Consider the following 15,742-nt stretch of genomic DNA (forward strand, 5'->3'; position numbering starts at 1 on the left):
TCCCTTGGATTTCATTTGGAGAATATTTTGCCATAATTGCTTAGGTATCCAGGTGAGTGATACAGGCCCTCTGGGCCTCTTGTTTTTGTGGTTCAATAGCAACCACAAAAACATGGAATGTTTGTACACAACAAGCTTGCCATGTTATACAGTATTTGTTTCTATAAACTATTCGTGGAATCATCGTAAATATTGTCCGTTCAGGACCAGGATGTGTTGTTCCTGTTCCACCTCCGTGACTTGGCCGAGGAGGAATGGCTGGCGTTGTTTGGGGCGGCATTCACACTCAAAGCCCTTCAGATAATTCATTTGATCGTCATCCAATGCACGGCTGACGTCTTCTTCATTGACTGGGAGCGGCCCAGAGGTGGGGGACAGGTTACCGACTCCAAGAAACCCACCGGCACGGTGTCAATATGGCGCACCTACTTCATCGCCAATGAGTGGAACGAAATTCAGACAACAAGGAAGGTCAACCACATCTTTCAGATTTTTGCGGTGGTGTTTTTCCTGTATGTTGTGGGATTTGAAAATGTGGCTACAAAAGATCCTGATGGCAGCGTGATCAAGGACTCCTCCGAGTACATGGCCGATATGAGTACGATGTTCAGGTACGGCATCGCAGGTGCTGTCTATCTCATCGTAGGTAAGTAGTGACTAGTTTACTGGGTGTTGAGTAAGTGTTTATGCAAACAGTACCATGAACCCAGAATTATAATTCATCAATTTGAGATCTCCGAATCTGTTACATGGGTAATACCTATTATCCCTTAGTCATTGAAAAGAGTTTTTCTTTTGTGATTTAAATCTACTAGTGATGCATGAAATATCTTGTACTGATAACAATTCTTATGAGTAAACAAAGTCTAAGTTACCATACATAAAAGATAATTTCAGTTTACTGTAGAATGAAACTCTTTTTAAAATCTGATACATGTCCTTGTAAGGTAGGAATATGGAAGGTAGAATACTGTGTTATGCAGTGTCATAAAGCCATCACATAAATGATGTTTATGTAACATGTGTTATATCACTCCGGAAATGACGTCACAATGGAATAGGAACAACCAATGTGAAGCGGATGCAATTTTCATCGTTTCAGAGGCGGCCAAGTGCAAAGTATTCGTTTCAGATCACAACTATACAGTTTACTTTGTATTATATGATAAAAAGAATCTGTCATTCGTTTCCCTTCATATTAGATTCATGATACTCGTTTTGGACTTTTCATATTTGCTCGCCAGAGGCTCTCAAACATGAAAACTTGTATCATAAATCTAATATGAAGAGAAACGAATGATAGATCCTCTTTAAATGTAGAGTGACAATAAACTGTTGGTGGAGCCTCACCGTCGTACATGTCCTATATCTACAGGCGTGGTCCAGTGGATATTCTTTACCTTTATCTACGAGCGGTTTGTGGAGGACTCGATTCGTCAGTTTGTGGATCTGTGTTCGATGAGTAACATCAGTGTGTTTGTTATGGCCCACGCCCAGTTCGGATACTACATCCACGGGCGATCCGTCCACGGCCGTGCCGACACCAACATGAAGGAGATGTTTGAGATGATGAAGAGGGAGGAGGTTTGTCATTTCTTTATCTATCTTACAACAATTATGAAACAGGTTATTTCAACTTATATTAAACACTCTTGTTGGCCTGGATGTTAGCGCACGAGGGGTCTTATTGTGGGAGGAAACCGGAGTACCCGGAGAAAACCCTATTGGTCGGGCAGGTGACCCCATACCTTTTCACATCCATTCGGGGAATCGAACCTCAGCCGCCTTTGTGAAAGCCAAATGCGCTGTCCACTTTATTCATTCATTGTCAGTGACAAAATGGCCAATCCTTTGACACAAGATAATTATAAAACCCTTAAAATAGTCACTGATTTTAAATAAAACCCAAAAACAAATATCACTGGAAATCTATTAGAAATAACAACAATTGTATCTATATTTTATCAAAGCGTGACAACATCATAGTCTGGAGCTATTGGACCGGGACATTTTTGCCTTTTGACAGTAAAATGCATTTTTCGCCCAATATTAAATCGCCCTTCTGCTTTATATGTAAATCATGTTGCTTACTAGTGTTGCTGTAATGATCAATTTGCCCTCACTACAGAGGGCGCAATAAGCGAAAATTAAACTGAAGCGAAAATGTCAAGGTATACAGTACATATGATTTTACATCATAGCTGTCTGTAGTTCAGTAAGAAGTGTTACAGAGCATTTCAACATTAATCACTTTGACAAGTTTTGAAATAAACGTGAGCTCTATTTGAAGCTTGTAGACCTATATTAAGGATATTACAAACTTTGTCACTATTTTGGGAGCCAAGCTCCTTGAAGTTTCCTTCAGTATCAGATACTGTGAGAACTCCACACTAATTACATTGTTATACATGTACTTGCAAATAAATTCAAAAAAAATATTATTTAGGAGGCACGGTAGTTTAGTGACCGGACGCTGGGCTCGTGACTGAAGGGTTGCTGGTTCGAGTCACATCATGGCACTGTGGTGTATCTTTGAACAAGATACTTAACTCCGCTTCTTCCAGTCTACTCAGCTGTAAATGAGTATGTGGTTGGGCAGTGCTATAATTGTTGAATGCTAGCTGTTAGCTGTGAGCGCCGAAATGGCAGCACCGGCTGTGTGCTTCCAGGGAGTTGAGAAAGATATTGGCTGGATGCAAATTATTATCCGTGGTTATAGGGCCTTTGTGAACTGCTTTGAGACGACTTACAAACTAGATTGTAATAAAGCGGTATATAAGAACCTCAAATTACTAATTATATTGTAGCCATGACTCTACTGATCAATTTAACTTTGGTTTGTGTCCTTGACCCTTAATTATGACCTTGACCCTGGTGGTTTACAGGAAGACTTGTGTGGACAGAGAGGTCTGGTGCCCAACACAGACAACCAGACGTTCATGATGTCATTGCCACGTAAACTCCGCCTTAAGTACGAACAGGTCATGCTACCTGTGGCGTTAGAGGTAATATTATTACATTTTTTCTGTTCGGTAATTATTTTACTGTTTTTCCCAATTCGGCAATTGCTTAGTTCCTTGACTTTTGTGATTATGAACAAAATACACAATTGATTTTCGCAGCGTTTTCTTGACCTTAAGTGAGAAGTTCTATTGGAAATGTAAGAGACTTGTAATAAATCAATTAAAATTATGAAAGTGCTTCCTTATTATCCCCGTGCAACAAAAGTTCAAGATTCCGCCCCTTCATACGTACATAGGTGACACTCTTTGTCATCGCTCAAGCGACTTCATTCCTCAACGAACTTTTATGAAACTTCATAATTATAAGTGTTTGGTATGACAATACCTCGCACTAATTCGCATTTCGGGGTTTTACGTGGAAGGTCAAGATCACTGTTTATATTTTTAGAAAAAAAAATGTCAGTGCTCTAGCGACTTCATTCCTAAACCGAATTTCTTTTGTATTTTGCTAATGACAAACCTAGTAGAAGCGTAACTAGGTTCTTACCGATTTCATGGGAGTTAAAAGGCATTACCCAGTAACATGATAATGGATTGTACATGTGGTAATACAGGTGTAACTGTCACCACCGGACCACACAATACTGGTACGGCTGTATTCAACATTAGGTGCCTAAAATATTCAACATTTACTGGATCAAAGTTTTATCAAAACAAAACGTGTTATTTTTAGAATGCTGGTGCTGTGGGAGCGCCCAAAGGAAAGAGTTCTGCCACTGGTAAACAGGTGGAAGCTTATTCAGTGATCAACAGGTTCCTGTCGGCGTTTATCGATCACGTAAGTTTCTGGGGGTCTCTACACTCTGCACACTAGGTTAACGTCTATGAGGTGATTACATGAAAAACATTTGTGATCAGAAAACTGAGGATAGAAAGTGTTACTGGAGCTTTATGGGATTCAAGTAGAAGCAGTATATAGTTGAAGGCAGGACAGGCTAATAATGAGCAAGATCACATTTGACCGATTGTCTATTTACCATATCATGTTATTCATTGTAATGTAATGTACATGTGAAGTGAAAGTACCTGAGCAGACATCACTTACGGCAATCCCCATAATCAGAATTACAAAACTGAACACCAAACACACTGAATTTGTAAAGATAATTTCATGGAAATTAAAATATTTTAACAGACATCATTTATAGCAAACCCATAGTCATAAGCACAAAGTATTACACCAGGTGCATTGTAATAATAAATACCAGTAAAGTGAAAGTGGCTGTCAGAACAGACCACATTTATAGTAATCCCATAGAAAAAAGAGCAAGACATCACACTAAATGTATTATAATGTAATTTACATGGAAAATGAAAGTACCTGCACACAAAAATTATCATAATCCCATAGTTATAAGCACGAATCTTCACAACAAATATGATATTAGATCTTATATTGTGAGTAAAACTCACTTGAAATAATAAAAAGATCATCTGACATTGTTAACAACATGCTACCTGGCCTTACTGTGTATAACTCTGTAAATAAACCTGGTGGGGAGAGTGAAACTAGTGTCACATTATGTAATCATGTATCACGCCTAATATACTGTAAACATACTTACATTTTACAGTAACACGCTCAAATATTGCCACATTATCAATTTTAACTAATGTGTGCATTGATATATTGGCACACCCACAACATATGCAAAAAGAAAATATACATAAACTTGCCCTAAGTTTTGAATTAAGATTACAAGTCTACTTAAATATTTACGTGAACAGCATTTGTGAAAAAAATATCTTGGAGAAAATTGAAAAATTATAAAAAATAAAGCTCATTCATGAGAAAATGTTACTGTGTTGATGGGCAATTGAAACAGATTACAGATGTACAATAATAATACTAGTGTTATTATTTAGCTTTGACTGATATTTCTAGATGATTGTGTTAAACATGATGACCGTTGTTTAGAGAATTGTTGTTGTGTTTGTTTCAGTCGCTGAAGGACCTGGACTATGTGGTAAAGGATAAGACGTTACTGGAGAGCATTATGGACACAGAGTTCTTCGACGCCTCAGAGAAAGGCATTTTCTATAATGGTAATAGATCATAATAGTACTGGGTCCCTCAGAGAAAGGCATTTTCTATAATGGTAATAGATCATGATAATACTGGGTCCCTCAGAGAAAGGCATTTTCTATAATGGTAATAGATCATAATAGTACTGGGTCCCTCAGAGAAAGGCATTTTTCATAATGGTAATAGATCATGATAATACTGGGTCCCTCAGAGAAAGGCATTTTCCATAATGGTAATAGATCATAATAGTACTGGATCCCTCAGAGAAAGGCATTTTCTATATAGTGGGAATTGTTAATATTTGATGTCTCAAAAAAGGGCTTTTCTACAATCCTTCTTGATCATGTTTTGGATGTCTTTGAGAACGCTACGGCTGCAACGATACATTAACATTTTACGATACGATACGTGTCCCCATACTGTGGTCACAGAACGATACGTATCACCATACTTTGGTCACTGTACAATACGTATCACCATACTGTGGTCACAGTACAATACGTATCACCATACTTTGGTCACTGTACAATACGTATCACCATACTGTGGTCACAGTACAATACATATCACCATACTGTGGTCACAGTACGATACGTATCACCATACTTTGGTCACTGTACAATACATATCACCATACTGTGGTCACAGAACGATACGTATCACCATACTGTGGTCACAGTACAATACGTATCACCATACTGAAGTCACAGTACAAATACGTATCACCATACTTTAGTCACAGTACGATACGTATCATCATACTTTGGTCACTGTACCATACGTATCACCATACTTTGCTCACAGTACAATATGTATAACCATACTTTGGTCACTGTACCATACGTATCACCATACTTTGATCACAGTACGACACATATAACGAACTGTGGTCACAGTACGATACGTATCATCATACTTTGGTCACTGTACAATTCGTATCACCATACTGTGGGCACAGTACGACACATATCCCCATACTTTGGTCTCAGTACGATACGTATCACCATACTGGGGTCACAGTATGATATGTATCACCATACTTTGGTCTCAGTACGATACGTATCATCATACTTTGGTCACTGTACCATACGTATCACCATACTTTAGTCACAGTACAATATGTATCGCCATACTTTGGTCACAGTACAATACGTATCACCATTCTTTGGTCACTGTACAAAACATATCACCATACTTTGGTCCCTGTACAATACGTATCACGATACTGTGGTCACAGTAAGATATGTATCACCATACTTTGGTTCCAGTACGGCACATATCACCATACTGTAGTCACAGTACGTCACATATCACCATACTGAAGTCACAGTACAATACATAACCCCATACTGTGGTCACAGCATGATAAGTATCACCATACTGTGGGCACAGTACGACACATATCACGAACTGTGGTCAAAGTACGACACATATCACAATACTGTGGTCACAGTAAGATACGTATCACCATACGGTGGTCACAGTATGATACGTATCGCTGTACTGTGGTCACAGTACTACACATATCACCATACTTTGGTCCCTGTACAATACGTATCACCCTACTTTGGTCACTGTACCATACGTATCACCATACTGAAGTCACAGTACGATACAATACTTTTCACCATACTTTGGTCTCAGTACGATACCCATACTTTGGTCACTGTACAATCCGTATCACCATACTTTGATCACAGTACGACACATATCCCCATACTTTGGTCTCAGTACGATACGTATCATCATACTTTGGTCACTGTACTATACGTATCACCATACTATGGTCACAGTACAATACGTATCACCCTACTTTGGTCACTGTACCATACGTATCACCATACTTTGCTCACAGTACAATATGTATCACCATTCTTTGGTCACTGTACAAAACATATCACCATACTTTGGCCACAGTACGATACGTATCATCATACTTTGGTCACTGTACCATACGTATCACCATACTATGGTCACAGTACAATACGTATCTCCATACTTTGGTCACTGTACAATCCGTATCACCATACTTTGATCACAGTACGACACATATCACGAACTGGGGTCACAGTACGATACGTATCATCATACTTTAGTCACAGTACGATACGTATCATCATACTTTGGTCACTGTACCATACGTATCACCATACTATGGTCACAGTACAATACTTATCACCATACTTTGGTCCCTGTACAATACATATCACCATACTGTGGTCACAGTATGATACGTATCGCTGTACTGTGGTCACAGTACGACACATATCACCATACTGTGGTCACAGTACGATACATATCACCATACTGTGGTCACAGTACGACACATATCACCATACTTTGGTCTCAGTCCGATACATATCACCATACTGAAGTCACAGTACGATACAATACTTTTCACCATACTTTGGTCTCAGTACAATAGATATCACCATACTGTGGTCACAGTATGATACGTATCGCTGTACTGTGGTCACAGTACGACACATATCACCATACTTTGGTCTCAGTAAAATACATACCACCATACTGTGGTCACAGTACGACACATATCACGAACTGTGGGCACAGTACGATACGTATCACCATACTGAAGTCACAGTACAATACATATCACCATACTGTGGTCGCAGTACGACACATATCACCATACTGTGGTCAAAGTAACACACATATCACCATACTGAAGTCACAGTACAATACATATCACCATACTGTAGTCACAGTACGACACATATCACCATACTGTGGTCGCAGTACGACACATATCACGAACTGTGGTCACAGTACGACACATATCACCATACTGTGGTCGCAGTACGACACATATCACGAACTGTGGTCACAGTACGACACATATCACCATACTGTGGTCGCAGTACGACACATATCACGAACTGTGGTCACAGTACGACACATATCACCATACTTTGGTCTCAGTAAAATACATACCACCATACTGTGGTCACAGTACGACACATATAACCATACTGTGGTCACAGTACGACACATATCACGAACTGTGGTCACAGTACGATACGTATCACCATACTGAAGTCACAGTACAATACATATCACCATACTGTAGTCACAGTACGACACATATCACCATACTGTGGTCACAGTAAGACACATATCACCATACTGAAGTCACAGTACAATACATATCACCATACTGTAGTCACAGTACGACACATATCACCATACTGTGGTCACAGTACGATACATATCACCATACTGTGGTCTCAGTACGATACATATCTTTGGTTTCTCGGAGAAAAACCACCGACCAACGGCCAGTACCTACCAACTGCCCCACGTAGGCCTCGAACCAAAGACCAGTGGTGGAGGGCTAGTGGTAGTATTTATGCTTTCCTGACTAAAAAGTTCCGTTTTTGTTAAGTCAAAAGATTGCAGAATTTATTTATTTTTGTGGAATGGACAAATGCCATTAATAATGATGACCTAATAGAAAAAATTATCATGACATGACATGGCAGCAAGCTCCCTATTATCCCCCCTTGTCATATGAGATATTCCTCCTGAGGCTAGAAACAGTTATAAACATGTCCAGTGTGATCATTAATCTATATGTATAGGGGAATTTTGTATCAAGCAAGGGGGAAATCAGCAAAATGGGAAAATGTTAAAATAGAAAATACATAGAATAGAAAGTACCCAGAACTGGTCTATATTACTCCCTTCAGCTATCACTCAGACTATTCTTTCTGTTCCAGATGACGGCCATTCCTTTGACAATTGTCTGTTCTACGGTAATGAAGGCACCCTGCTGCTCTTTGATACCCTACTGTTCTGTATCATCGATCTCATCGCTACCAACTTCGTCCTCGCTGGTGTCATCACATACATCATCATGGAGGTAAGTGGAAATCTTCAAGGCACCGTGCTGTTGTGTTACCATAGAAATATCTTACCAGTAAGTTACCATAGAGGTAAGTGACAATCTCCAAGACACCGTGCTGTTGTGTTACCATAGAAATATCTTACCAGCAAGTTACCATAGAGGTAAGGCACCAGGGCTCGCGCTGTCGGTTGCCAAAGTAGCCATTGGCAAATTTCATTTTTAATTGGCTACTAAAAATATGAATTCGTCTTTTTCCATTCAAACGTGTTCTACTGCAATATATATTTGAAAAGTGTAATCTTTCAAAAACATTATTTTACTACAGAATTATTTTACCATTATGTTAAGTAACCAAAGAGGTAAATTACCATAGCGGTAAGGCACGGTGCTGTTATGTTACCATAGAGGTAAGGCACTGTGCTGTTGTGTTACCATAGAAATATTTTACCGTTAAGTTAAAAGTTAAGTCACCGTAGACTGACGTTAATTACCATAGAGGTAAGGCACTGTACTGTTGTGTTACCATAGAAATATTTTACCGTTAAGTTAAAAGTTAAGTCACCGTAGACTGACGTTAATTACCATAGAGGTAAGGCACTGTACTGTTGTGTTACCATAGAAATATTTTACCGTTAAGTTAAAAGTTAAGTCACCGTAGACTGACGTTAATTACCATAGAGGTAAGGCACTGTACTGTTGTGTTACCATAGAAATATTTTACCGTTAAGTTAAAAGTTAAGTCACCGTAGACTGACGTTAATTACCATAGAGGTAAGGCACTGTACTGTTGTGTTACCATAGAAATATGTTACCGTTAAATTAAGTTACTGTGGACTTATGTTAACTACCATAGCAGTAAGGCATGGTTCTGTCGATGTTTTGGGAAATGATTATATACATTATTTACCAGACGTTAAGTAGATTGAAACTTATATCTCAGAATCAGATTTTACTTTAGCTATTTACACTGTGCCATATATTTCTGTATATATATACTGAAGTGACTTGAACTGTACTACATCCTTATCTTAAAATGTACATATTGTTAACTGAAATTTTGTCTGAAGATTTCAATATGAAATATGTGAAACATATTTATATATAAAAGGAAATCAATTTGAACAGCTTTTCTAATTTTTTTATATTTTCAACCCTCTCCACCAATCCCCACTCCCCTGTTTAAAACAAAGAACCTAAAATGATGTTGCACTCAGGTAAGTATAGGACGGTAAGGCTATGTGTCATGTTCATTCAGTAGAAGTAAAAAACAGGCCCAGGGATCATGAAATAACCTTAGTCTTAAGGTATTGCTTAGCCAATCACAAATGATGTCAATTTTCATTACGTTATTTCTGATCGGTTACCGGTAAGTCAGAACTTAAAACTATTTTAGACTTAAGATTGTTTCGTGATCTCGGGGCCAGGTGATGAATGTATTTATAAATGTTGCTGTCATGTTTTTTTTGAACAGATCATCGCCATCATAAGACGCAGTGGAGGGGAAAAGAACTTGGCAAAGAAAACCCTGGTGGATGAGAGGTTCCTCATATAAACCAATCAGAAGCTTTGTACTATCTTGTGTCCAGACTTGCCCTTCCAGTGAGACCAATCATAATCCCTGTACTATCTGGAGATATACAAGTTTCGAGATTCCCCAGCTATTGTGTAATGGACTGTGGACCAAGTTTTCAGGCAGATAAAATTAGCTGGTCATTTATCAAAGGTTTCTATACCAGTCTTAATGTTTTCTGGGATTTAACCTTCGGCGACCATTGACCTGCTTGTGTGCCATTGCTGTCGTATGGTCTGGATGGTCACCCTACATAAATGCAAGGCTCCCAAGTATTGTAGTCTTGTAAGAAGCAGTAATTCAAACTACAGCATTTTGAAATGTGACGAGTGCTAGATCGTAGATATTAGTTGTCCCCCCTGAAACTTAATAATGCTATAGTTACAATATATTCTTTTTGCAAGAATTTGTCTGTGTTTATGTGCACAGCACATTTTCTTTTTCATTATATTTAATCCTTACATAATTGATGTACCAGTGAAAAATGGTAACAATGAAAAAAGGAAAATGAAATAGGTACTATTTATCAATGTTGACTTTGACCTGGTGTTTTTGAATGACATACTTAACATGAGTAAATATTCATGTACAAGGGGAAGTTTCTAAAAATTCTTACTTGTAGTGATATAGAATAAAAGTGGACCAAGTGATGAACCTTGGTGAAAACCTGAACATTTATTTTCAAGGTCACAAGTGAAATGTGGTAAATGACCTTCAAACAAGTTCTCCTATGGAACAATGAGATTTGTCGTATAGCTTGTGATGTTGGAGCGTTATTGTAGTCTAAAGAATGGCTTTGATCCACTCTCAAGGTCATAGGAAGTGAATATGTTTCCTTTAGGACCTGGACTAAGTGGTGAAGGACAGAAACGTGATGTATTTAAAGTAATTTGATAGTGAATGGATGTGAAAGAGGGAGTGGTAAGGTGTAATATATGGCTGAGTGAGCTCGAGTTTAATTGTAAAAACATGTCCAACTTGTTACATTCCATTCTCTGGGTCCAAATAGAACTGTCCACCCGCTAACAGAAACTCGCAGGACTGATTCAGACAGGAGGGCCATGAAACTGTCTAGTTGAATGTTATCATAACGTGCGGGCAGTCACCCATCCAACTACTGACCACGTGAGCGGGTCCCCGGGTTATACCGCATCACTGTAAAAGCTAGCTTGCCAGTAAGGCAGTATTTTCCCCTCATATACCTTAGCTGTGACCCTATCTAATTTTTCAATGCTATGTCAAATCATGATTTTATATAAATGTTCATGAAAATATTGTAATAATTCATGTATGAAATTTAAGTTCCATACTTTCCTAAATAATTATGAATTTTATCCACCACTATATGAAGTACAGACAAGTATTTTGGTGGGATAGAATTGCAATGTACTATGCATGTTTTTGTGAGCCAAATTTTATTGCAATTTTATGTTTTATTAAAATTGAAATAAAAGTACATTTTTGTAAGACATGAAGATCATTCCAGTTCAGAACAGTTACAAATGTCAGGAATTTTGAAGTTTTGAAAATCAAATTCCGGTCTGAACACCGTGTAAGTTTCATGCATGTGGCACTCATGCTATAGGCTCATGTTATTATGAATTTTTCTACTTTGTTAATTCTGGTCCTGGTGCACGTTAAAAAAACGTCCCAAATATGCTACATATCATGTAAGGGGAGAGAGTGTGTGTGAGCGAGTTCTATTTTTTTATTAAACACTTTTTGTACAGTATGGAGGTACAGTTGTGTGCTGTTTTGTATGAGGCTGCTTGTAAAGTGTCAAATCAAAACTCAGATGACCTCTATAAGGTGTGTTTTACAAGTTGTCATAATTTAAAAGCTCCGTCCAATTATGTGAGAAATCATTTTATTATTAATATGGATGTATTTGAACACATATCGACCCAAATATCTAATTGCTTATCCAGTTTCTGTTATTTCATTCTTTATTTTACGCAATTTTTATTTTATTTTTTTATTTTATTTTTTATTAAAAATTTAGGTAAAATTTCAATATATGATCTATTGAACAGATTTATCAACAATAATTATATTCAATCTGTGATCTATTTTTAACAAGTAGCGGGGTTCATCAAATTTCCTTTTTTGTTCTCCTGTAAGTAACATGAAAGAAGTACATTAAGAGTCATAACAATTTAAATGAAAATATCTACAAAGGAAAAATGATGTTATATTTTGGTTTAATGTTGTGTATTCAATCCGATCAGAAACAGAAGCAAGGAAAGATACAGACTTTTGATCTTTTAACCCTTTCACCACTGTAGACCATAATAGACTCATCCAGATTAATGCATGGTAGAGTCTACTAAAGTTACATAGGGGTGAAAGGGTTAATATAGTTAGTGTAATGAAAATTATTCCTAAGGGACCATTATTAGGATGGAAAGTCTGCAAAGCTCCGCAATGAAACAGATTCATGCATATTTACCTATAATCTTTGAATACATTTTTTTGAGCATAGATGACCGATTAGATATTTTGATATGTGTATTTACAAGTTTGACTGTTCCCATAGTGATCAGAATCCTCAATATTGGTGTAAACTTTTGTATCGTGTCAGGTTTTGTATATATATTTAAGACGTATTTATTTATCTTTATCATAAAATAGATACCCTGTGTATTACACTGCTCATCACTTTCACACAGGAACCAGACGATGAGATCAGACTCTGCCACTTCAAGAGTATTTTGTAAACCTGCAGTTACATGTATAATATTCTGTCTCCCACAACCACTAGTAGCTAGATTTCCTCACCATGTCTCATTGGATAAACCTGCCAGGAGTGAGTAAACAATTTTGGTAACCCACTAGTGGGTAACACCCTGGACGTGATTTCATTGGTTAGTCTTTGATTGATGACGTTACGTAATAATGCTTTACAACGTCATTTTCCATTGTGACGTCATGCTCCATGGCCATTGTTTCCCCATCGGAAACATACACAATGTATTTTTCTTTCCAAGGGAAAAATGCGGTCTTTCAGATAAAATACGAGCGTTATGGGAGAAACAGATCCCCAAACTTGTGATGATTAGTTATCACGTTTATCTAGCTAACTCTCGTTAGTTCATTTTCAAATTGTAAAAGACGCTTGGTAAACATCATGTCTTTATACAATTTGAAGATTAACTAACTTGAGTTAGATAAACATGATAATCAACCAGCCCTCGTTGGGGAACCTCTATGTACCACTACAATGACACTACTACAGACATGACTGTAATATCACCTTGACCTGTACTCATGAAACTGTTCTCAAGCTCAAGCATTGATTCTGTGCTCGAACCAATTTTCTTGTAACTGGCTAAAATCATGTCAAAGGATCAAAAAGTCAAATGTTAACATTGAAAACAATATTGGCTTTAAATCTCTTTAATTTTTTTTCCAAATCATTGACAAAATATTTATTTTTTGTTATTTTATTATCAAAACACGAAATTAGGCTTGAGCATCATTTGTTTCATAAATACAGCCCAAGGTCATAGTGACGTCACAAGAATATTGTGTTGACATTGATTTCTTCTTTGGGGACAACATTGTCAGTTTATATCATTGAAGCTTGTGATAAAAGAAATTTTCAAATATGGATGAAACTTACAAATGTCGATTTAATAAAAATTATATGAAATCCTATGAAATGGTAGCTGGTTTGAGATCTTCATTATATATATATCATATTTGTATAGTCATCAGTTCAGATTATATTCATTATTAATATTTTAAGATAGAAAATGTGATTTTTGAGATACGACAAGGTATAATTCTATAGGCTGTAAAACAGATGAAAGCAGAAATAAAATATCAGTGATACACAAAATACCTGTTGTCAGTCTCCTTTTCTGTATTTATTGCTGTATGCTATCAACTTCGGAGAACTTACTTGGCCCATGCTGAGATTTTCAGATGCACACAGTTTTTGTTCCACAAATTAGATTATCTAAGACCTTGATTTGTACATGTTGCTTTTCTACTGTAGTCCATTTCTGATATTCAATCAAAATCTGAAATGGTTATGCTAGTTGAAGTGATCACAGGGACCTGATAATTTGTTGCAGCTATATTTTGTATATATGATGTATTAAGTATAAACAATATTTGGTATATACAATTTGTTTGGTATATATGATATATATGTATATACCATCATTAGAGTTGGGGAGGGGGGCATATTTACCGAGGATCTAAACCCTTAAAACATGAAAAATTACTCTGAACACCTTAGTTACAGGTCCCTGTGTTAAGGTCCAAATCTAGTTGTAGCAAGTTCTCAGGTCCCTGTGTGAACACCCTTAGTTAAGGTCCAAACGTTGTTGTAACAAGTTCTCAGGTCCCTGTGTGAACACCCTTAGTTAAGGTCCAAATATAGTTGTAACAAGTTCTCAGGTCCCTGTGTGAACACCTTAGTTAAGGTCCAAATATAGTTGTAACAAGTTCTCGGGTCCCTGTGTGGACATCTTAGTTAAGGTCCAAATAGGACATTTAATGTAGCTGTCCTATTGTTAAGTGACGACCTTTTCAGACCTACATTACCTGAGCTTTCTTTATCTGGGAAGATCAAGACATATTTATCTTTTCCTGATAAAAAACGTGAACAACCTGTGAAATATGAGAGAACATTTGACTATAATAATATAAACTTTATTTGTTTTACAACAATTATGAAACAAGTTATTTCAACTTATAGCAATCACTCTTCTTGGCCCGGATGTTAGTGCACAGGGGTCTTAGTGCGGGAGAAAACCCACACGGTCGAGTAGGTGACACCAACTCTTCACGTCCGATCGGGGAATCGAACCCCGGCTGCCTTGGTGAAAGGCAAATGCACTATCCACTGCACCACCCCGCCACTCCATTTGACTCCAGGCTGTAGGAGTCTAACACAGTCATCGGAAGTATGAGTGCGATGAAGCCAATGGTCTTTCTTAAAGGGAAAACAGAAAAATCACTGTGGGGATTTAATACAGCTCAAGGTCCAGAAAGCGCAAATGTATGGATAAAAACATACATGTATGTTGATGCAGACTGCCGCGTATAAGGCCCTTTCAGCTCTGCACATAACGCAATATGTTCAGATTACTGTCATCACCCCTGTAACGCCGTTAACAAAATGTCATGGCCCGGTCTTTTTACCAGTGTGGTTACATTATTACAGGTTTTATAACCGACGGCCATTTAAAAATAACTTGAATTATCAACATACACTTATATAGAGGAGTGTGTGTGAACCCCCTGTA

General features: G+C 37.5%; 1 protein-coding gene across 1 annotated transcript in view; it reads left to right on the top strand.

Annotated features, from left to right (window-relative positions):
* The window catches only part of LOC110451852 (meckelin-like), a 34,253-nt gene extending 21,789 nt beyond the window's left edge, over positions 1-12,464 (top strand). The window contains exons 15-21 of the mRNA XM_021500065.1: positions 205-646; positions 1,376-1,584; positions 2,886-3,005; positions 3,697-3,801; positions 4,967-5,069; positions 8,787-8,929; positions 10,386-12,464. Coding sequence (XP_021355740.1) covers positions 205-646; positions 1,376-1,584; positions 2,886-3,005; positions 3,697-3,801; positions 4,967-5,069; positions 8,787-8,929; positions 10,386-10,466 — 1,203 coding nt within the window. The 3' untranslated portion in view covers positions 10,467-12,464. The remainder of the gene's footprint in view (positions 1-204; positions 647-1,375; positions 1,585-2,885; positions 3,006-3,696; positions 3,802-4,966; positions 5,070-8,786; positions 8,930-10,385) is intronic.
* Positions 12,465-15,742: the final 3,278 nt, after the last annotated feature.

The sequence above is a fragment of the Mizuhopecten yessoensis genome, unplaced genomic scaffold (genome assembly GCF_002113885.1).
Source record: "Mizuhopecten yessoensis strain PY_sf001 unplaced genomic scaffold, ASM211388v2 scaffold6215, whole genome shotgun sequence".
Lineage (NCBI taxonomy): Eukaryota > Metazoa > Mollusca > Bivalvia > Pectinida > Pectinidae > Mizuhopecten > Mizuhopecten yessoensis.